We start from the raw sequence: 23,440 nt of genomic DNA on the forward strand, positions 1-23,440 counted from the left end.
CAAGTGCCTGGTAATAGCTGAATGGTTTTACCGACAGAATCCATGTATCTCCGCTCCGCACCCTCATTCACGTAAAAAACCCAAATCCTTCTTGACCTGGGCTGTCTGAGGAGAGCCAAACGTGGCTGCATTTAGTGCTCACTAATGTTACTTCCATTCCCCAGTGATTCTGCAGGCCTAGGAAGGGAGGCACCACCTTTGACTAGGCAATGAGATGGCTTTTTAGTCTTACTGCTCTGTACCTACCAGCTGAGATCCTTCTTGCAAGGCATAAACATTAAAAACCAAATATCGCCTCGCTGTGATGGGGTGTACAAATCCCACACTGTGAAGGAATGGGTGAAAGAGCTGTTCTAAGTCCCACACACCTGCACAACAGGCAGGGGCAGGAGAAGGAGCTTAAAAAGGGAGCAGAAGAACTGGCAGACAGTGGAGGTGAAGGCACCTACACTCTGCACTCCTGAGCCCCGGCAATAGCGGCTTGGTCAAGCCAACCAAGGAGAGACTTGCGACAAACCTTTATCTCTGGGTGCAGTTATTTACTGACTTCATCCGCTGGGAAGCGAGGGGACAGATAGGAAGTGATCCAGGGAGGCAGCATTATAGCACGTAGGGGTGTAGGACATAGCTGCTTACCCCCAGGCCCTGGATTGGAATTCTGTGCAGAGGGTGGGTCCGGGTTCCCCTGCCAACCCCTGGAGAATGCTGAAGACAGCACACTACACTGGTGTGGGGAATCCGGTTGAGGGAAGGCCTAGAAGACAGAAAGGTCCACACCATGAGGCCCCAACCCAAGGGGAAACCCACAGCCCCTCGCCTAATCCAGAGGGCTACCCCTTTGCTGGATTCTTCATGTACCCCAAAAGGGGCAGACAAATCGAGTGACCTGGCTAGAGGGCCGAGTCATGACAGAGACAGACCACTGTAGGGCTGGAGTAGCTGCCATCAGGGGGTGCCCAGAAAGGAGAGGACCTTTCATGCCCCCACCTGACCAGCAGGTGGCACCAGCGGTAAGCAAACTCCTTCACACACTCCCATTAGTAAAAAGCTACCAAAGAAGTGGGCAGTAGCCCACGAAAGCTTATGTTCCAATACATCTGTTAGTCTTTAAGGTGCCACAGGACTCTCTGTTGCTTTTTACAGATCCAGACTAACACGGCTACCCCTCTGATACTTCTCATTGGTAAATTAGTCTTATTATTTGATCTGTGTTAGCACCGAGGAGCCCAGTCATGGACCAGAACTCCACTGTGCTAGGCTCTGCACACACAGAACAAAGAGGCAGCCCCCGCCCCAAAGAGCCTGCAATCTAAGTCTTACTATCCTTATGTTATAAACGAGGCGATTGAAGCAATGTACATCACACACAGGCACTCTACGGCAAAGCCACTAATGGAACCCAGACCTCCTTGAATCCCATCCTGCACCTTAATCAGCAAGTCATCCCTACTCCCCTTCCAAATGCTAACAAGATGTATCTGCTCTTGGACTAGCCTCGCACTTCATTGCCATTCATCCAATATACAAAATCAAAAGCCATCCTTCAGCCAAGCAGAAAAAATCTGAACTAGGAAGAGGGAGCAAAGTCCATTGATATTCTGACCGATGCTCAGCGTAATTCTCAGATCACCAGCAGTTAATCAATAATCTTAGCCATTATTTAAACGCCGCTGCTTTGAGTGCACAGCACTTATTCCTAAACTTTCACTAAGGCATACAGGACTCTTTATAGCCTGAATGACGAGAGATTTATGATTCACGAATGCATAGTTATGACATTTAATCACTAGGTACATAGAGTAAAGCTTTGCTGAAGACTTTACTGAAGGGACAAGTTTGAAGCAGTGCGCTGAAAATGCTCCTCATGATACAATTCAGGTAAGAGTTAATTTTTTCTGAATGAAATGTTTCATGGCGTGGTTTTCAAGGCAGCAGTTCTGCTCCCATCAACTGCTATGGAAGCAGGGGGGTTTGTTACTTTTGAAAAAACAGGTCATTCATCTGGGTAACTTTTTATGCTACATAAATGTTCCTTATACTCGTCAATAAAGCAGGGCTGGAAACAGGGCAACAGTCGTGGTAAAATATTGTCAATGCGCTGGGATCTATAGACAAGCCATCTGCACCGCAAAACCCAGTCCATGAATTAAGACGTTGGCTGGTAGATATTGTTTAAAAGTAGCCTGTAGCAACAGGTTACCTAGGGAGGTGGTGGAATCTCTTAGAGGTTTTTAAGGTCAGGCTTGACAAAGCCCTGGCTGGGATGATTTAGTTGGGAATTGGTCCTGCTTTGAGCAGGGGGTTGGACTAGATGACCTCCTGAGGTCCCTTCCAACTCTGATATTCTATGATTCTATGAATAGACCTGTGATATTCACACTCGGCTTATGAGCCACAAGTGGCTTTTTCATGTGTCTCCTGTGGCTCTTGGCAACACATGATTTAAAACACTGTGTGATTTAATTATTAACCACTCTAAGCTAATAACCAATCAGGATGCTTTTACTATGCTATTAACCAATTAAGTTATAAATTTGCACTAAGTTATTAACTTATTTATATATATAAATTAAATATTTCCCCTCATAGTGTTTAAACATTAATAGTACTGTAGTAAATGAAACAATGAATTCATACTACTGTGGCTCTTTTGGGTGATGTTGATCACTGATTTGGCTTCTGGACCACTGAGGTCTAACTATCACTGCAGTAGACTCACCTGACTCTCAAATGTGTCACATTAAAGCTGGGTGTTTGATTCAGTGATGTGCTGACACTATTTATAAGATCTCCTTAAAAATATTCCTCAGAGTCATTTTTGGAGTGCCTGTTTTCAATGAGAAGAGGGGGACTGGAAAATCTACTTTGTTTTCTCCACAACTATTTAAGGAGGCAGCACAATTATGCAAACAAATACCTAATACGAGCACATAGTAGGAAACTATCCACAGCACATTGTTTAGTTTGTGAGACTGGGTATGAAGACCCTGTAAGGGTGTCAACCTCTGGGATTTTTTTTCAAATACCTAATATTTGGGACAACCTGGTCTTTTGCTCTTAGGAACGTTTTTATGAGCACAGTGGAGACCTCTTTGGCTGGGTTAGTTTAAGCAGTATCCTGAGAGGACTGGATATCCAAAGCACAGAAGGCATCCCAACCTTGCCTTCAATTGCATGGCAAACTTTTGACAGGTGATTCCTGGGAGCTTTCTGTAATAACTGTCTGCCTCTTTGTAGTACTGCAGAACCATCCTGACTACTCACAGCACTTCCAAGGGACCTCAGATAGAAACAGAAATTCAGACTGGAAATAAGGTGCAAATTCTCCACAGTGAGAATTCTCCGTCACTGGAAATGTTTAAATCAAGACTGGATGTTTCTCTAAAATATATGCTCTAATCAAACAGGAATTAATTCAGGCAAGTCCTGTCTCTGGCCTGTGTTATACAGATCAGACTAGGTGATCACAGAGCTTCCTTCTGGCCTTAAAAATCTATTAATACTATGGTAATGGGCATGAGAAAATAATCATAACAGCTAACGGGAGACTTATCCGGATTCTTTTCTGGCTCGCCCATCATCTCTGTAGCTGTTAAGGAACTACCAATGCAGAATCTGCACCCCGAAGTGTACGCTTTAACTAGACTAACTACACTTTTAATAAAACATCAGCTGAGTCATGGCTACTGGTGATGATGTGTGTGCCAGAAAGATCCAACTTGACTTCCACGTCCCAGGCTAAGATTTTAGAGTCCGCATTAGTAAAGAGAAAAAGTGTTTTACTTGTAAACATTTTAATTAGAATGAAACATAGATCATGGCAATCTTGCTTTACTCTGAAAATGACTCTGGACTAATAATGTGTGGTTTTAGTTTGTAGGGGATTTTACCAACCTTGGTCCATGTAGGCTTATGACCTATGAGTTTCATGTTGACTTAAAATTCAAATTATCCTGAAGCTCAAAGTGAAATTCATTGAAGCTACCATGTTTTGCTTGAATAGGAATAAAAAACAAGCGAACATATGGTTTCCAACCAAAAAAACCAAGGCAGCACAGGTTCATTCAAAACTCTGCCTGCGCTCATTCAAAACTTTGCTCAGTCAATGTTCTGACAAATGGGTTTGTCACAAAAATTTTACTCAACTCTGGTACCAAGTGCATTTAGATCCTGAGGGCTGGAGCTGACCACACAATACTGTTTGCAAGGTACTAATTTAAGAGATTTAAGGAATGGTGTTCCTAGCCTCTGTTTGTCAGAGGGTGGAGATGGATGGCAGGAGAGAGATCACTTGATTATTACCTGTTAGGTTCACTCCCTCTGGGGCACCTGGAATTGGCCACTGTCGGAAGACAGGATACTGGGCTGGATGGACCTTTGGTCTGACCCAGTACGGCCGTTCTTATGTTATTTCTGACAGATGCTTCCAAAACCCCATGGAGAACAGAGGAGCGCTGCTACATTGAGATAGCAACAGCAAAGTTGGAAGATAGTTCATGTGATAGAACAACTAATGGCCACGATTCAGCAAAGCACTTAAACGTGTGCTTAAAATTAAGGACCTGCTTACCTGCTTTGCTGAACTGGAGCCAGGATCGCTGCTGTGTCTCTTGTTCTTTACTGAACAAAAATATGAAGGAACCACATGGTCATAGTTTGGGTCCCAAGTCACGGCATGTACTAAATATACTCACACATGCCAGGTCTAGCTACACACTGCCGCTCTGGCTGCTTTCTGGCAGCTCCTAAAACAGAACAGAGTGGGCACCACTAGAGGGCTCAATGTATTTACAGTAAAAGGATTCGACCCTGTTCCTCCAATCACCCAATCACAATAAGGATTCTGTAGACCGAATTCAGAGGCTGGTGCAGAGAGGTATAAATTGTCTGTCTATCAGCACAACCATCGCACGGACAGAGAGGAGATTGTGGTTGCTTTGTACAGCCACAGCGCCCCTCCCCTCCCCCCGCCCCATTCCCATCACAGGGATTGTCTATCAGGATTTCAATCAGTGGAAACCCAGCTGAACGTGGCCTTGTGAATGTCTCCCCTTTTCCAACGTGTTTTTGTCAATTCAGTGGCTTGGTAAAGAGACAGGAAGGAAGGTCTGATTGAGGCCACTTAGAAGGTGCACCGGCTTGTTGGCCTGAATGGTCTTGTCTTGCTACCTAAGTTCCTAGCCATTTCCTTATCCCACAACATAAACTAGCGTAGTCACTGCAATTCAAAGGAGAAATGAGCAATGTAAGGGTAAAAGAGCAGCCGTGTCGCCAACTCTCACGGTATTTGGAGCCTTCCCTAAAATAACTGCTTCTGGAATCACGAGAATCTCAACTTTTATTTGAAAAATTAAGTTTCTTGCCCTCCTGACTATGGAGAAAAGTTTTAAAAATTAGAACCCAAGTTATTTATCATTGTTAATTATATGTATAATAGATGACACATCTATTAATGCTAATGTATATTTGTATAAATGTTGGGTTTTTAGGTAATTGTAATTTTGGGCTTGACATTTTTAAATACTTGGGATGAATGCAGCAGCAGGGTCCAAATATCTTGGTTAGAATCTTCAACCCCCAGGAAATACAGTATACCATATTCTGAGCTTTTCTGTATTGGTTTAAGTCGGGAGTGACTCTAATGCAGTCAACTGTGCATCTACACCAGTGTAACTGAGGTCAGCATTTGGACGCTAAGCATGTAAGTAGAAACTTATAAGGGCATTAGAGTTACATGTTCCCTTTAACAATGGTTGCTTCAGCTGTGTGCCCTCTCTACAAAATGGCTCTTTAAGTAAGAGACCTGAAGCCTTCCCTTGACTAAAAGGCAGATCTTACTTCCAGGGAAACCTGTGAAAAAATATCCAGTGACTTAAATGGGAGCAGGATTGAGCCATAATACACGATATCAGCAGAGCAGTACTTTGTTTCAGACGCAACTTTTAGAGCAGATAGCAAAGATGGGACTCCTTTTATTATAGGGTACATGATCAGAGTGATATTTTGCTGGGGATTTAGCACATCTGTTATTTGGACTGGGTTTGTTACATCCTAAAAACAATCATTCAATCCTTAAAGTGATCAGAAATATTTTGATTATACAGCATGTAAGTGATGCCTAGTACCGACTGAAACCACTAGCTCCAAACATCACAGCAAGTGAATTACAACCAGCATATTTACTTTACACGACTCTTCAAGGTGTATCAAGTCTAGCAGAAATTATGGGAGATTTTATAAACAGTAACTAATAGTCAATAATGAAGTAAATTGAACAAAGTGATCTAATCACCACATGCCTCAATTTTATACAATACAATGGCCTCATTCCTCCAATTTAAATACAAAGCCACTGATTGTTAGTGATACTATGTTAAACCAGCACTGTTTATTGTTTATTCAGTTATTGCTGCTTTTTGCAAATAGCGACACCTCCAGTTTTCCAACAACAATACTAAGTCACTATCTGTACTCAAGACAGCTTAATAGATTCTCAGATAAATTAACTTCCAACAGCCAACACTGTAATTATCCTTCAGTCTGATAATTGTACATACTGCACTTAGGTGATCATCACCCATTTTATTTTGGGGGGGAAATGTAACATTTTAAAGTAAACAGCTGGATTGTTAGCTTAGATGAAGACTAGCAATAACAGTGCACTGACATTTCAGTCTACTTTACGGATCCCAGTTCAGTCTTTCTAAGTAATCTTATCAAAAGTGTCAGTTTGATAACGGAACTGCCCGCTCGTTTGTGATTAAAGCCACGGTGCTCTTTGTTGCCTGGCAGCCTGCGCTCACTGGGCTGTGAGAAGTCAGTGGAATTCTAATGGGACTTGCATTCTTTGGGTACAATCCTTGCATTTTCAGCACTCGTTCAGGTAAGAAGGCATACGAAAGTATTCCTTTCCTCCGTGTTTAAAAACTGAACTTTGCTAGTACTTTGTTTGTTTCATTCTTTCCTTATTGGTAAACTTTGATCATATGATCTTAAATATGAAATTGGTATTATTTTGTTCTCATTCTTCCATTCAAATGTATCTTTGTACTGGTTTACTCCAAGGAATTTCTGACCAGAGACATTTTGCTTAGTGTACACAGGACGTTGCAGCCCAGATTTAGGACTGGTAGTACTATAAGCGAAAATAAACATCGGTTTGCTAAATTACATCATCTTGCACAATAAAGGTTACTCAGAAGCATCTACAGCAGAGGTGGGCAAACTACGGCTCGCGGGCCAAATCCAGACCCGTGGAACCGTCCTGCCCGGCCCTTGAGCTCCCGGCCAGGGAGGCTAGCCCCCGGCCCCTCCCCTGCTGTCCCCCCCCCCCCGCAGCCTCAGCTCGCCGTGCCGCCAGCGCTCTGGGCGACGGGGCTGTGAGCTCCTGCCGGGCAGCGCTGCGGCGGGGTTGGCTCCAGCCAGGCGGCACGGCTGCCAGTCCTGGTGCTCTGAGCGGCATGGTAAGGGGGTGGGGAGCGGGGAGTTGGATAAGGGGCAGGAGGTCCTGGGGGGCAGTCAGGGGACAGGGAACAGGGGGCAGTTGGATGGGGCGGAGTTGTCGGGGACAGGGAGTGGGGTTGGATAGGTGTGGGAGTCCCAGGGGGCCTGTCAGGGGGCAGGGGTGTGGATAGGGGTTGGGGCAGTCAGGGGACAGGGAGCGGGGGGGGGGTGTTGGATAGGAGGTTGGGTCCCAGGGGGGCAGTTAGGGGCGGGGGATTCAGGAGGGGGAGGTCAGGAGACAAGGAGTAGGGGGGGTTGGATGGGTCGGGGGTTCTGATGGGGGCAGTCGGGGGGGAGGAATGAGAGGGGGCGGATAGGGGGCGGGGGCCAGGCTGTTTGGGGAGGCACAGCCTTCCCTACCCGGCCCTCCATACAGTTTTGCAACCCCGATGTGGCCCTCAGGCCAAAAAGTTTGCCCACCCCGATCTACAGAGTCATATTAGTAGAAGTTAACGATTATTCAATACAACCAATTTACGCTCTCCCTAGGCTGCAACAGTGCCAGACATCATGCCTTCAAACACGTTAATTTCCATCTTTAACAAGTGTAATGAGGATTTTTTTTCAATTGTGCTTTGCTGACTGAACTGAGTTGACAATTGAATAACATACCCTGTTTGGCCCATCAAGACATGGCCTTGAAGAGGTAATGCACATGTTAGAACTAGGGCTATCAATTAATCGCAGTTAACGCAAGTGATTGATGCAAAACAACTTAATTAGATTAAAAAATAGTTGTGATTAATTGCCGTTTTAGTCGCACTGTTAAAAATAATAGAATACCAATTTAGATGTATTATAAATATTTTTGGATACTTTTCTACATTTTCAAATATATTGATTTCAGTTACAACACAGAATACAAAATATTTGCACTGTAAAAAAGATGAACAAAATAGTCCTACTTCTTGTTCAGCCAAGTTTGTTTACATTTGCAGGAGATAATGTTACCGGCTTCTTATTTACAATGTCGCCTGAAAGTGAGAATGGGCATTCGCATGGCACTGTTGTAGCCAGTGTTGCAAGGTATTTATGTGCCAGATAGGCTAAACATTTGTATGCCTCTTCATGCTTTGACCTGTAGGCTCTGAAGTTTTAGTGCAGTTATGTTAAAAAAATAATTCTACATTTTTAAGTTACACTTTCAGGATAAAGAGATTGCACTACAGTACTTGTATGAGGTTGTGATGGGGGCATCTGCCCCACACTGGTCCATAAGGGGTTTATAGAGCCCTAGGGAGGCAGCCAATTAAAGAGGGGCTAGAAGGAGCAACCAATCAGTGCTGGGCTGGCCCATATAAGATGGGCTGTGGAATAGAGCAGTTTCAGTCACCCCCTGGAGCTTGAGGAGGGAGGACAGGCTGCCTTGCAGGCTGAAGGCAGCAAGCACCTGGACAGAGCAGTGCTGCGAGCAGAGACCCAGGGAGCTAAAGGCAGCTCCTGGCTGGCTGCAGGGATCTGTAGGCTGAGGCTCTGAGCCACAAGCAAAGAGGGTGCTGGGGCTGTGGGGAAATGGCCCAGGAAGATCTACAGAGGAGTCGGAGGGGGCTCTGCAAGCAGCGCCATCTACAGGGTCGCTGGGCCGGGAGCCAGAGTAGTGGGCGGGCCCGGGTTCTCCTCCCCGCAGCCCCACTCGCCACTCAGGAAGTGGCTGGACTGTCGGACTGCAACATTCCCTCGGAAGGGGGAAGCACACAGTGCGGCATGGCCGGAGGGCTGTGTCACTGAGAGGACACCGCGGTCCTGGGAGTGACACGGGTCCCAGAGCAGAAGTGATGGAGGCGAGGCACCGCCAGAAGAAGGTGTACTGGTGAGCAGAGCTAATTCCCACGACAGCCAGCAGGAGGCACCAGAGTGGTGAGTCCCACCCCGTCACAGAGGTGAATTGAAAAACGCTATTTCTTTTGTATAGCTTTTTTACACTGCAAATATTTGTAATAAAAATAATAATATAAAGAGAGCGCTGTATACTTTGTATTCTGTGTTGTAATTGAAATCAATATATTTGAAAATGTAGAAAAACATCCACAAATATTTATAATAAATGTCCATTGGTTTTCTATGATTGTTTAACAGTGAAATTAAAACTGTGATTAAGAATGACTATTTTTGTTAATCTTGCGATTAATTGCGATTATTATTTTTTATCGTTAGAACGTTAGCAAGCCCTAAAGTACTGCAGAGATCTTAGCCTGCGTCTTGTGATGCCGGTGAAGAGCTAGACTAGAAAATCCTTTGCAGTGTGCAGCAACACTACTGAACCTGCCGACTTATGAACAACCTATTCTTGAGGCCCATAGCTTGAACACGTAAAGAGCACCAGCTGCACACACATAGATAGATATATTGCTTTTCAGATGATTCTCTTCCTTACTACCCCTTGCCAATGTATGCAGAAGAGGACAGGATTTGCCATTACGCTGCAAACATAGCTTGGCTCAGACTGGAATGGAACTTGGCATAAACTGCTTGGTATTTTCCGCCCTCCTCATCCTTTTTTTGACTTTTCCATCTGTCTTGATATCTGCAGGGCCAGCTCTGTTTTTGCCGCCCCAAGCAGCGCACCGAATTGCCACTGCGGATGGCGGGGGCAGTCCGTGTGCTGTTAGGGCGGCACACGCGTTTCCACTTCAGCCAGAAGACAGAAGCCGCCGAATTGCCCCGTGGGCAGCTGAACATAGAAGCTGCCACCGAATTGCCACCGCCGCGGAAACACGCGTGCCGCCCTAACGGCACACGGACTGCTCCCGCCATCCGCAGCGGCAATTCAGCACGCTGCTTGGAGCGGCAAAAACACACGGACTGCCATCCCTTGCAGATTGCTGCCCCAAGCACCTGCTTGGAATGCTGGTGCCTGGAGCCGGCCCTGGATATCTGCACTTTGCAGCATAGCCGAGGCTGGGGAGACTACAGGATCTAAACTTAAAAAGTTTAAGACTTCAGAACTCACACCCTGACACTGCATGCTGGTGAGCACACTGACTCGCTCTAACGCTGAGTTTAATGCTTTGTTAACTGAACCCTCTTGCTGTAGACAGGGAACATCTGGACGTTATCGATCACCACAAGGCGTGTTGTTTCCAAAACAAGGGTCAAATGCTTTCTTAGGAACTGAATGCCCCTCCCACTGCATTGGGAGCATTCAGCATATCAAGTTGTAAGTTTATATTGAATTATAGCATTCAATAAGTGGCTTTTCTATGGGGAGGTACGTACTGTGCGGCATTATTCAGATGAGGAGACCGAATTGTTTATCATCAAAAAGGGTTATTAATTCAGCTCTGTTTTTGCTTCATGGACCAAAGCTGATTCATGTGAATTTACTGTTAAATATTTGCCAGATAACTTTTAAGCGGTTGGTTCTTTACAACTTTGTTTTTCAGTTTTCTTAACTAGTCTTGTGGGGTTGATCACTCAATAAGTCGTATGGTAATGTTTATAGTAGCTGATTGAATTAGACTTTATTAAAAGCATAATGAATAGTAAGCAATGAACTTCCATAGTCAATATTTAGAGTTAGAAATATTTGTGCTGAAATACTCAACTTTTGGGCCTCTTGGACTGTAATGCACAAATCCTGCCAACATCAACAACATGCTGAGATGGAACCTAACCAGCACTTTCTTTACATCTTAGGAACTGATGTATTAAGTGAACGCACAGAAAATGGAAAGCCAAACAGAAACTATCAAGATGGATATTGGCCCCTCTCCGTCATTTCCAATGGAAAGAAAGGTTCACATCCAGATAAGCGGGAGACAGATCATCCAAACCAAACTGAGGAAGAGCTGTTCCTGCACCACTAAGAGACTGAAGAACGTAGTCATGGACTTCTTCCCTGTGTTACGATGGCTTCCCAAGTACCACTGCAGAGAATACATATGGGGGGACGTTATGTCCGGGGTGGTGATTGGGATCATTTTGGTACCCCAAGCCATAGCGTATTCTCTGCTAGCCGGTCTGAAGCCTATTTATAGCCTTTACACGTCATTCTTTGCCAACATAATTTACTTCCTGATGGGCACCTCTCGCCACGTGTCTGTTGGCATTTTCAGCCTGTTAAGTTTAATGGTAGGGCAAGTTGTGGACAGAGAGCTGCTCTTGGCAGGGTTTGACCTGAACGATGATGATGACGCCATCAGCAACAGCTACGAATGGAACGGCAACAATTCTAATGTAACCGCCTTCAACCTTACCCTGGGGGGGTTGAGCGCTGAGTGTGGGAAAGACTGTTATGCTATTGGAGTCGCTACAGCCTTGACTTTTCTGGCTGGATTTTATCAGGTAAGTTGCTGCCTCGCCTATGGTGAGGATATGAAGCTCTTAGCGTGCCTTTGCAGGCTTTTGACTTCCACTGTAAGGAATTTTAACACGTCAGCTCAGTCAGATGGTCACTGAAATTTATCTTCCACCGACAATCCTGGCAGCACGTTATAAAGTTTATTTTAAAAGAGTTTGACCAATAAGGTTTATTAGCTAGTTACCTGGAACACAATCCTCAGGCCCCAACATGGGTAACATTCCTATTGGCCGCCGTGGAAGTTCTACTTACACTGGGTGCAATTCTCCATTGCATTGTGGGCCCTTTATGCTGCCCTGTGGGCACAAAGAGACCTGGCACTCAGATCTGGTCATGGGGGAATTTTCAGGTAACACAGACACAGGGTAACACCTCTAACAACTTTGCTTCACTGTCCCTCATGTGGCTGGGACCACACAATCCCAGTCTTCGCCTGCATCAAGGTGAGGAGAGCAGCTCCCCCTCCCTTTCCCAGCCCCCCGCTCGGCACCCCACAATCCCCTGGCTATCGCTGCCCCAACTTTGCCCCCTCCCAGCAGCCCCAGCTGGCTAGGAGTTGGAGAGTGAGCCTCATCCTGCAGCAGTGGCTTCTGTCCCATGGCGCTGGACCCAGCCGGCTCCCTGCTCCAGACATTGCGTCCTGGTGCATTGGGTTGCAGTGCCACTCAGGTTTGGCCCAGCTGCCCCTTCATCATGACAGAGGGGCAGCCAGGCCAAACCTGAGTGGGACTGTAGCCCCATGCACCAGATCACAATGCCAGTTGGTTTGGGGACCCTCTCAAATGGGGGATCCAGGGCAAACTTCTCCCCCCATGGGCATGCACGGGGTGGGGAGTGATGCGGGGTGGGCGGTAACAGGCAACCCATCTAGACCTGTCCCGCAACTTACTGGTTTGGGAAACCCTGGGTTAGGGCACGAGCCTAGAACTTGGAAGACCTGGATTCAAATCCCTCCTCTGCCACAGACTCTGTGTGTGTGGCCTTGGTCAAGTCACTTAGGCCTGGTCTACACTGGGGGGGGGGTGGGATCAATCTAAGTTACACAACTTCAGCTACGTGAAGTACTGAAGTCAACGTAGCTGAAGTCAACGTACTTAGATCGACTTACCGTGGTGTCTTCACTGCGGTGAGTCGACTGCTGCCGCTCCCCCGTCGACTCCGCCTGCACCTCTCGCAGCGCTGGAGTACAGGAGTCGATGGGAGAGTGCTCGGGGGTCGATTTATCGCATCTAGACTAGATACGATAAATCGACCCCCCCGCTGAATCGATCGCTACCCGCCGATCCGGCCGGCAGTGAAGACATACCCTTAATCCCTCTGTGTCTCAGTCCTCCATCTGCAAAATGAGGTTAACACCATTACCTCGGTGGGCTGCTGAAGATAAATGCACTGAAGACTGTGAGGTTCTCAGCTGCTATGCTGATGGGCTATGGATAGAAAGTTCTCAGGTGCCCAGTGCAGGTCACCTGCAAGGGCCTTGATTTGCCAAGGGAAGATACTCAGCACTTTCTGCGTGTCAGGCTTCTTTACTGCATCTCAAAATGGCCACCCAAGCCCTGAGGCACCCAAAGTCACTACTGTCTGCTGAATATGTAAGACACGGTGCCCAGGTTGTAAAGCAATCCCACTTCACACTGCAACAGGCCTGAACTCAAGAAATGAGCTTGTTAGTTAAAAAACAAAAAAGGAGCCATGTTTTCCCTTATTGCTGAAGCAGTAGTCTCCATTGTCCTCACTGGGAGTTCTGCTGACAAAGGGATGGCAAGGAGGGCCCCACGCTTTTCTACTCCCGTTAGCGGAGCTGAGTTATCAGCTCTGAGTACAATGAAAGCGCTCTGGCCTAAATTCTCCACTGACTTACACCGGCATCAACGCAGTCAGGTGGCAGATCACTTCAGTATGCAGTTAATTTGAATTGATGCTGGAGTACCCGTTCCAGTTAGTCCACTTCAAAAACCTGCTCATTTATCTCTAGAGCTCATGGTGTAGCAAACCAAATCCCTCAATTGTAAAAGCAGGCCTGAACTAACAAGTTACCAGCTCTTTTAAGAATTACAACTTTCAAGGATTTGTCTGCAACTGATGCTTGCTCCGTTTTTTGCAGCACCCTTTAGTTCTCACCCTCTTGCTTTTCTTTCAGGTTCTGATGGGAGTCTTTCGTCTAGGCTTTGTCTCTATGTATCTTTCAGAGTCTGTGCTGGATGGATTTGCAACTGGTGCTTCTTTAACCATTTTAACTGCCCAAGTTAAGTACCTTATTGGAATAAAAATCCCACGCAGCCAAGGGCATGGGATCCTCTTAACGACCTGGATTAATATTTTTCGAAACATTTCTCAGGCTAACCAGTGCGATGTAATTACGAGCGTGGTTTGCATTGCTGTGCTAGTTGCCGCGAAAGAACTGGGAGATCGGTACAAGCAGAAGCTGAAAATCCCACTGCCCACAGAGCTGGTGGTTATTGTTGTGGCTACGCTGGTTTCACACTACGGGAAGCTGAATGAAGTTTACGCATCCAGTGTTTCGGGGGCAATTCCAACTGGATTTATTCCCCCTCAGCTGCCAAATTTTAACATGATGCATCGCGTGGCTCTAGATGCTGTTCCCCTTGCCATAGTTGCCTTTGCATTTACAATCTCCCTCTCAGAAATGTTCGCCAAGAAATATGCCTACACTGTCAGAGCCAATCAGGAAATGTTTGCCATAGGATTCTGTAACATTATCCCATCCTTTTTCCATTGTTTCGCAACCAGTGCAGCTCTTGCAAAAACGCTTGTGAAATCTTCTACGGGCTGCCAGACGCAGGTCTCTAGTGTTATCAGCGCAGTGGTAGTGCTGTTGGTGCTGCTCTTCCTCGCTCCGCTGTTTTATTCTTTGCAAAAATGTGTTTTGGCTTGCATCATAATAGTCAGTCTCCGAGGAGCCCTTCGGAAGTTTCGAGACGTGCCCCAGCGATATCACGTGAACAAGGTGGACACTCTGGTCTGGTGCGTTACTGTGTTCTCATCTGCCCTGATCAGCACAGAAATGGGGCTTTTGATTGGGGTCCTCTTTTCCATGCTGTGCATCGTTGTTCGTACGCAGCGACCCCGTACTGCCCTGCTGGGTCAGATCCAGAACACTGCCTTCTATGAAGACGACTGGGAATATGAAAATCTCTGTCCTATTCCAAATGCCAAAATATTTCGTTTTGAGGCACCACTTTACTATGCAAATAAAGACTTTTTTCTGAAGTCTCTCTACAGAATGACTGGGTTAGATCCTACTCTGGAAGCTGCTAAAAGGAAAAAGAATGAGAAGAAGCAAAAAGAGCATTTGAAAGAGGGAAACAGAGGCACAATTGTTAAGGGATCGGATCAGGCAGATACAGCCTTACGCCTGGTCCCTAAACAAGTAGATTTCCAGACCATCATCATAGACTGTTCCTCAGTCACTTTTCTGGACACAGCTGGTATAATCACATTAAAGGAAATACGGAAAGATTACAACGAGCTAAAAATCACTGTTCTTCTGGCTTGCTGCAACCCCTCAGTGATTGACTCTCTGAAAAGAGGGGACTTCTTTGGGAAGGATTGCAAAAAGATGCACGAATTGCTGTTCTATAGCATTCACAGTGCTGTGCAGTTTGCCAGAGACAGAAAGCCTTTGGTAGATGGCTCGGCTGTTTAGTTTCAAAGGCCCATGTGTTTCCCTCTGCTGTGCAGCACAAAGGGGAACAGGGTGCAGTCACTTAGAAGTCGGCAGACACCTCACTTGCTGTGCAGGAGCCATCTACCTACAGGACATTCTCCCATGAGAAGGTGTGCAGTGCTGGACCGCCGCATCACGTCTGCAGACGGGGCAAACAGGGGTGTGGTCAAGGACCAGATGGGAAGAGTGAGGAGTGCACCCAGTTACCACCTGAACTGCCACTTCAAAATGCAGATATTGGACTGTAAAACAGCTTGTGAGTTACTTCTCCCTTGTACTGTAGTAACTTAGGGCTTGTCTATACTTACGCGCTGGTTCGGCGGCAGGCAATCGAACTTCTGGGTTCGATTTATCGCGTCTAGTCTGGACGCGATAAATCGAACTCAGAAGTGCTCCCCGTCGACTCCGGTAATCCTGCTTGCCGCGAGGAGTACGCGGAGTCGACGGGGGAGCCTGCCTGCCGCGTCTGGACAGCGGTAAGTTCGAACTAAGGTATGTCGACTTCAGCTACATTATTCACGTAGCTGAAGTTGCGTACCTTAGTTCGATTTGGGGGTTTAGTGTAGACCAAGCCTTACACGCATCAAACTTATGCACCACCGGTCTGGTGTATCTGCAAGTCTGTCTAGTGCCTGAGCAGAAAAGGCTAGCTGTCTCCCTTGAATGTGCTGGTTTATGCGTACAGGAGAGCAGTCTCCAAGAAACCACTTGTGGTCTGGTTCCTTGGCCACACCACAGTGCTATCTTTTAAACTCTGGCCTGTAAGGCCTTTTCCCTTATCATATCACTACTACAGGCATGCTCTTGTTTCAACGGGCTTTTAGACAACCCCGCTGTTTGCTACACACTTCTTAGGAGCATCAGCTGGGCTGATGTAGCACCTCCTTCCCACACGCCCATGAGCCATAACAAACGTGTTCCCCTCAGTTTCATTATTCCTTAGCAAAACCTCCCTCAAAGCTACCATGGAATCATCCATATTAAAAAGAGCCTATTAAGGGGATATTTCTGCTCTTAAAGATGCAGGAGAAAGTGTGACCATTAAACTCAGATTTGCTGTAGCTAGTGAAATTACTTAAAGCGATTTAAGAAAAGGGAAGTGCTTTCATTAGAAATCTTATAGCTACACTAGTTTAACTGAGAGGCAAATCTGACTTTCTGGAATTTAGCTATCTCAAGCTTAAACCCTAGAATTCAGGCCAAGCACATCATCTTTGTAATGTAACTGTCAGACTGGGTGCAGGGCAGTGGGGAGAAATGGGAGTGAAAGAGGCAGAGGAGGGGAAAAGATGCAAGAAGGGAAGCCTGAGATAGGGATGGGAAGGGGAGAAACGGGCTGGTTCTGAACTGGGTCTGAATCTGGAGTAACTCCACTGAAGTTTTACGCTGGTGTAACCGGGGTCAGAATGTGGCCTAATGGCTGAAGCAGAACTTTTGTAAACCATTCATTTCATTATGTTGTCAGAGTACCCCCGCTATTTGTATACATTTCAGGCCATAACATTAGTTTGTAACTCTGTGGTTTCTAACGACAGCTAATAGAGGGTGAGGCTGTTATGCAGAGTCGGGATATGTTATTTTTATATTAATTTCTATGACTATTTATTCCCCGTAATATCAAATGGCAATTTAAAAGACAGCACACTGCAAATCAGACGCCTGGGTCGCTATCACACTATTTGTGCAGTATCTGTACAAAAATATACGTAAAATAGGGCTAGACCAAAAGTCAGTTTAACAGACGGCGCTGAATTGCCGACAGAAGTTCTGACACTTGGCTTTGGCAGCGTGGCTTCTCCAATGCTCATCTGAAGAGGTAGCCAAGGCACAGTTTCGGCTCATTCAGCAGCTGCTTCTCCCTCGTCTCGTGTCCCATCCCACAGGCCAGGCGCTGGGCAGTATAAGGAATCTCAGCGTCGGGTCCTGGATGCTTTTTTCCTTTCTCGTTTTGGCCATTTTGTGTGACCCTCCACCCCCATTTCAATGGCAGAACCTTCCCCTTTCCCAGTAGCTCTCACTGTCTTTCCTCTCCCATCCTTTTCCCTGGGGTTAGACGCTCCTTCCATCCATGAGTGAAATGTGGGGAAAATGCAGGTTGGAGGACTACTTACAGGGCTACATTTAGTCTGACTCCATTGAAGCCAATAGAGAAGCCCTTAAACATACTCAGTGCTATAACTGCTCTGTAGTCTCTAAAGAGACTACTGGTCTCATTCTACTTTTAAAGCGAGCCCTTTGCCACGATACACAACATTTTGTTTAAGAGCACTACACAGCAGTACCAAGCAATTTATTTCCACTCTCTAGATCAACAAGGGCAAGGATATTCGAAGCAAAGGTCTCCAGATTTTCCAATGTCCCCTTCCCTATTTAGGAACACCACAACAAATAATCCTTTCATAAAGGAAGGGCAACTCATTTCTAAACAGAGATATTCTGGTGATTGACTCCATCTGAAGTGAGGGCAACACTGGGATGGGGTGTATAGATCCCACGCTGAGGAGGGAGGTGCCAGAGAGGCTCTGGGGACAGGACGAGCCCAGCCTCGTCAATCATGTATAAAAGGGAGAAAATGGCAGTCAACTGAGGGGGGAGGAGCAAGACTGCCCTAAGCAGAAGACTACTGGAGCCACTTGGGGAACGCCCATCCAGGAGATCTCTACCCCCACCCTGGGGGGAGTGCAGTGAACTCCCAGGGAGAGACTTAAGAAGGCCTGCAAGGGGTAGGACCCTTGGTAAGAAGTAAGGAATTGGGGCCTGTGCGGGAGCCACCCAGTGCAAGTAACTGGGTGTGGTCAGGTTCTCTCACCCTCTGGAGGAAAAACTTGTGGGGGCTCCTTTATAAACACATTTTTAATGAGGATTAGTAGTCAGGTACTGAAATTCCCCTGCTCGCCTTATTTATTCAAAAACACATGTGATGTCTCGGTGCTATTATCACAACACATGATGTCAACAGTAACAAAATAATTCTGGAAAAGCCGGCCTGACTGATGTCCCTGTTAAGAGATCAGAACTGACCAACCATTTTTAGTATTCGTGTTTTTCTGCAGGAAAGTCAATTTAACGTGCAACGACATCATCCATTAAAGAGCTGGTGTACCATGACCACAGCTTACCATCTTCTCATTGTTACCTTGTGTTCTCCTGAAATGTTTGTTGTAGCCACTTAGTATGTACGCTTTGCTGGTCAGGGACCAGCTTTGTCATATGTCTATACAGGGCCTAGCACAAAGCGACTGGGGCCAGTACACTTCGCTCTATGATACAGCAGGCTACAATTGGGAGTTAACAGCAACTGGGGAAGAAAAGAGCAAGCTGTTTAACAAGCTAGTCTTATTCACTCTGTTGGTTTGAGCCCCAGAGCTACAACCTTGAGAAGAAATATAGCTTAGCTTTCCCCTCATGTTATGAGACTAATCTGGTTTCCGAAAGAAGGCAGGCAATTGGGGAACAAAATTAAGACTTATCCTTACCTGAAAAAAAAAGTTAGAGTTCTAGCCCATGCCCCCCAAATCCCCCAAAAGAGGGAGAAGGGAAGAGAAGCTGATCTGTCAATCTTTTTTTAACAAAGCATGCTGGGAAGGGGTGCAGTCTGGTGGCTCTTTACAAGGTAGGCTCTTCAGGTTGTTTAGTATTTATCAGAGCAGCATCCCAGTAGAAGAAGGAGAGCTGCATGAAGATGCGGGATGCGGGGAGAACAGGTTGCTTTTTTTCTCTCTGATAAAAGTTGTTTTAACAACCAGAAAAGACTTCAGGAACCATTTGCGTTTTGAATGATAGTTCTGGGAACTGGCTTATATGTAAGTTACAGTGTTTGTGGTTGTAAATGACTTTCTATGATTAAAAACTGCTTTATTTCTGTTCACTTACTGTCAGGGGTCAGGGCAGGTGTCACGGAGTGTGGGGGGACACAAGGCCCTGCACCCCCGGCTTCCGGCGATTCACCATGACTCTCAGCCAGCCAGTAAAGTAGATGGTTTATTTAGACGACAAGAATACAGTCCAAGACAGGTCTTGCAGGCACAGACAACAGGATCCCCCTCGGTTAGGTCCATCTTGGGCTCCCAGGGCGCCCCAGCCACCTTGGGAGGTCAGAGCCCCATCTGCCTCCCAGCCATCTCACCAGCCAGCTTCTGAAAACTCTCCCTTCAGCCTTTGTCCAGCTTCCTAGGCAAAGGTGTCACCTGGCCTGTAACCCCTTCCTGGGTTCTCATGTTACATGCTCAGGTATTCTCCATTGGTCAGTCTCCCATCCCCCAATGCAGACTATCCTAGCCACACTCCCCTGTCAGCATTTAAAGACCACAGTAAGAACAGTCCCAGTTCGTCACAGCAGGGTATACTGACTCAGTGTGTGGCTGGTGAAGGGCTTTTAATTCCTCTGTGGTTTCATACTATTCTCAACGACTTGGGGTTTGGTAAATACTAGAATAAGATACTTAATATGAGACTCTCTCTTTTCTTGTGTAGCTGGCATACAATTTTTGTCAAGCATGGTGTCTTTGACATGGACTATATATTTAACAAACTACAGGTAGCAAGGAAGGAGCTCCCAACCTCGAAGGGGAAAGAAAACTACATTAGTTCAGCCTGGAAACAAAAAAGCTGCCCTTACATACAGTGTGGGGAAAGACAGGAAATGGTTACAGCTGTGGGCTGGAAGCAAGGGATGTTTTCAAACAGCCCCTGATTAGTGATGTCTCACAACTGACCGTTTTTCCCACCAAGAGAAACTTTTTAGCTCTACATCACCGCTTAGTCATGACTGGGATTTAAAGGCACAGTCTAGCCATAAGGGTTCACAGCTGAATACAGTAATTCCCCTATGTCTGCTTCTCATGCACTCCCAGCTCTCTCACATCACAGAGGCATTTCCATTACTTCTAGGGAACAGCAACCCTACCAAGTGTACATAGGAACTGTGACAGACCCAGACCAGTGGGGTACAGGAGTCTGGTAGAGGGCAAATATACTGGTCACTGGATGAGTAGTTTTCTGTTCCCTGAGTGACCAGAGCAGGGGCTGCACTAGAGTAATCAGGAACCTGCTAGAACCAGTTAAGGCAGGCAGGCTAATTAGGACACCTGGAGCCAATTAAGAAGAAGCTGCTAGAATCAATTAAGGCAGGCTAATCAGGGCACCTGGGTTTTAAAAAAGAGCTCACTTCAGTTTGTGGTGTGTGTCAGAAGCTGGGAGCAAGAAGTGCAAGGAGCTGAGAGTGAGTGCTGCTGCTGGAGGACTGAGGAGCACAAGGGTGATCAGACACCAGGAGGAAGGTCCTGTGGTGAGACTAAGGAAGGTGTTTGGAGGAGGCCATGGGGAAGTAGCCCAGGGAGTTGTAGCTGTCATGCAGCTGTTACAGGAGGCACTATAGACAGCTGCAGTCCACAGGGCCCTGGGCTGGAACCCGGAGTAGAGGGCGGGCCTGGGTTCCCCCCAAACCTCCCAATTGACCTGGACTGTGGGTTCTCCCAGAGGGGAAGGTCTCTGGGCTGTTCCCCAACCCGCACGGTGGGGTGAGGCAAGAAAATCTGCCAATAAGCGCAGGAACCACCAAGATAAAGGAGGAACTTTGTCACAGAATGTACAACTTACCTAAAATACACAGGTTGAGGTATTTAAAGAGCTGAAGTCAGAGGTATTAACAGGTCTTTTTGGACAATGTGCATGAGTCAAAGCAACTTTGAGCTCCTAGAGCAGGAAACTTGATTTTTTTTCCCCCTAACACATTCCATTGTTAATTGTCGAGTATCAGAAATGTTCACTCACCCAACAGTAATGAGTTCCAGTAACCAGTGAATTCGAACTTGTTCAATGCCGCCATGCGGTACCGAAGACACATAGGCAAGGTTCAGCTCTTGGTCTTTACTGAGGTCAAATAAATCCGCTCTGCTGTGAGGTAGAGGAGGACTGGAGGTGGGAAAAACAATAGGTCACAGAACAGATCAATGCCAGAGCCAGGAATAAAACCCAGGCCTCTTGAGTCCCAATCCAGGGTCCTGTCCATGGGGATACACTGCTTTTGCTGGAGTAGTTAAGTGCAGCTCAGCAAAGTGGAGTGAGGAAATTGAAACATGACTTGGGTTTATATAGCATCAGAGTACAGGACCGTGAATCATTCCATGAGTAGCAGGGCAGGAAGATTTTGTCTCGGGTTACTTAAACTCAACAAACATGCATAAGGAAAATTGGCAAGGAGATAATGTTCTAAGCATAGCTAGGGTTACCATACGTCCGGATTTTCCCGGACATGTCCGGCTTTTGGGGGCTCAAATCCCCGTCCGGGGGGAAATCCCCAAAAGCCGGGCATGTCCGGGAAAATCGGGAGGGCTGGGTGGTGCTCGGCCGGGGCCGGCGGTGCGGGGCCGGTGCGGGGCCGGGGGCATGGTGCCGGGCCGGGAACTAGGGGCGCAGTGCCGGGCGCGGGGCTGGATGGGGAGCCGGGGGCGCGGTGCCGGGCCGGGGTCCGGGCCGGGGTCCGGGCCGGGGTCCGGGCCGGGAGCCGGTCGGGAGCCGGGCCGGCGGGGAGCCGGTCCGGCGGGGAGCCGGGCCGGCGGGGAGCCGGTCGGGAGCCGGGGGCATGGTGCCGGGCCGGGAACTAGGGGCGCAGTGCCGGGCGCGGGGCTGGACGGGGAGCCGGGGGCGCGGTGCTGGGCCGGGGTCCGGGCGGGGAGCCGGTCAGCCGGGCCGGCGGGGAGCCGGTCAGCCGGGCCGGCGGGGAGCCGGTCAGCCGGGCCGGCGGGGAGCCGGGCCGGCGGGGAGCAGGTCAGCCGGGCCCGCGGGGAGCCGGGCCCGCGGGGAGCAGGTCAGCCGGGCCCGCGGGGAGCCGGGCCCGGGGGTGCGCCGGGCCGCCGGGGGCCGGCAGTGCTGGGCGGGCTGGGGGTGGTCGGCCGGGGCCGGCACCCCAGGGCCCGAGCCGACCCAGGCTGGAGCTGCCGGGGGGCCAGCCTGGGCCGCGCCTCCTCCCCCCCACACCCCGCTTACCTGCTTCAGGCTTCCCGCGAATCAAATGTTCGCGGGAAGCAGGGGAGGGGGCGGAGACTTTTGGGAGGGGGCGGGGTTGGGGCGGGGGTATGGGCGGGGCTGGGGCGGGGCCGGGGGCCGTGGAGTGTCCTCCATTTGGAGGCACAGAATATGGTAACCCTAAGCATAGCGTCAGCCTGCCTGACTCCCACCTCTGCTGAAGCCAACCAAAATCTTCCATAAGTCATGTAGGGGCTTGGTCTGTCCATTGACCAACCGAGTTGGATCAGGCCTCAAGAAAGCACATGCTGCTGTGGACGTGGACGTTCTGCCATACAAGTCTCTCAGTGCATGCACTCCGCTGCCACACTGTGCCTCGCCCCTGGGCACCTGTCACAGGGGTGTTTGCCATGGGACTGAGCAGGCTGAGAAACCCTGAGCCATATTTAACTCTTCGTTGATGCACAGTAACACTCATGTTAATACGGACTCTCTGGGGCCCACTTATTCCATTGAAACTAACAACAGGGGGCCGGCTCCGTGCACCCTTTGCCCCACTTTTGAACCCACACAGAATAGCTACCATGTGGAGGAAAGTGTTTTCTCTAACAGTTAGAATATGCTCTGAGTTTGCTGGGTTAAGTGCTAAATGTTGGGGCAACAGTAGGGGACTGGACACAGTGACCCAGGAGGGCCTTTCCAGTCCTATGTTCCTAAATACAGATCTCCTGTGAATGCCCGAGTTCTCTTCATTTTTACAGAAAAAAGAGAACATACTAAATCACTGCAAGACTTGGCTAAAATATATCCTGATACACTTTGTACTTTTTATATACATATGAAACTTAATAGAACTGTATATTGTGCTGGTTTATTTTGTTATGGGAGCATAGCTTAATTATACTCCTAAAGAACCTATTGCAATGCATGCTAACTCATTGTGGGTAGTTGTCGCCATCTAGCGGCTGGACCAGATACAGGTT

At 47.7% G+C, this 23,440-nt stretch overlaps 2 protein-coding genes across 4 annotated transcripts in view; one reads left to right on the forward strand and one right to left on the reverse strand.

Moving 5' to 3' along the window:
* IDUA (alpha-L-iduronidase) overlaps positions 1-23,440 on the reverse strand; it is a 74,910-nt gene that overhangs the window by 46,237 nt on the left and 5,233 nt on the right. The window contains exon 2 of the mRNA XM_054032004.1: positions 21,264-21,404. Within this exon, the coding sequence (XP_053887979.1) occupies positions 21,264-21,404 (141 nt within the window). The remainder of the gene's footprint in view (positions 1-21,263; positions 21,405-23,440) is intronic.
* Positions 1,714-19,359, forward strand: SLC26A1 (solute carrier family 26 member 1). 3 transcript variants are annotated; one of them, XM_054032001.1, is made up of 3 exons: positions 1,714-1,878; positions 11,140-11,787; positions 13,944-19,359. In XM_054032001.1, exons 2-3 carry the CDS (start codon positions 11,170-11,172, stop codon positions 15,468-15,470), a joined length of 2,145 nt encoding a protein of 714 aa, XP_053887976.1. In that variant the 5' UTR covers positions 1,714-1,878; positions 11,140-11,169; the 3' UTR covers positions 15,471-19,359. The 3 variants fall into 3 exon arrangements, with proteins under 3 accessions (XP_053887976.1, XP_053887977.1, XP_053887978.1); XM_054032002.1 differs by lacking the exon at positions 1,714-1,878 and adding an exon at positions 6,786-6,883; XM_054032003.1 differs by lacking the exon at positions 1,714-1,878 and adding an exon at positions 10,451-10,472.

Source organism: Malaclemys terrapin, chromosome 6 (genome assembly GCF_027887155.1).
Source record: "Malaclemys terrapin pileata isolate rMalTer1 chromosome 6, rMalTer1.hap1, whole genome shotgun sequence".
In the NCBI taxonomy this organism is placed as follows: Eukaryota; Metazoa; Chordata; order Testudines; family Emydidae; genus Malaclemys; species Malaclemys terrapin.

Coding starts and splice junctions, on each gene's coding strand:
- SLC26A1 (XM_054032001.1), top strand. CDS start 11,170: ATGGAAAGCCAAACAGAAACTATCAAGATGGATATTGGCCCCTCTCCG. Junction 11,788..13,943: donor TTCTGGCTGGATTTTATCAG/GTAAGTTGCTGC, acceptor CTTTTCTTTCAG/GTTCTGATGGGAGTCTTTCG.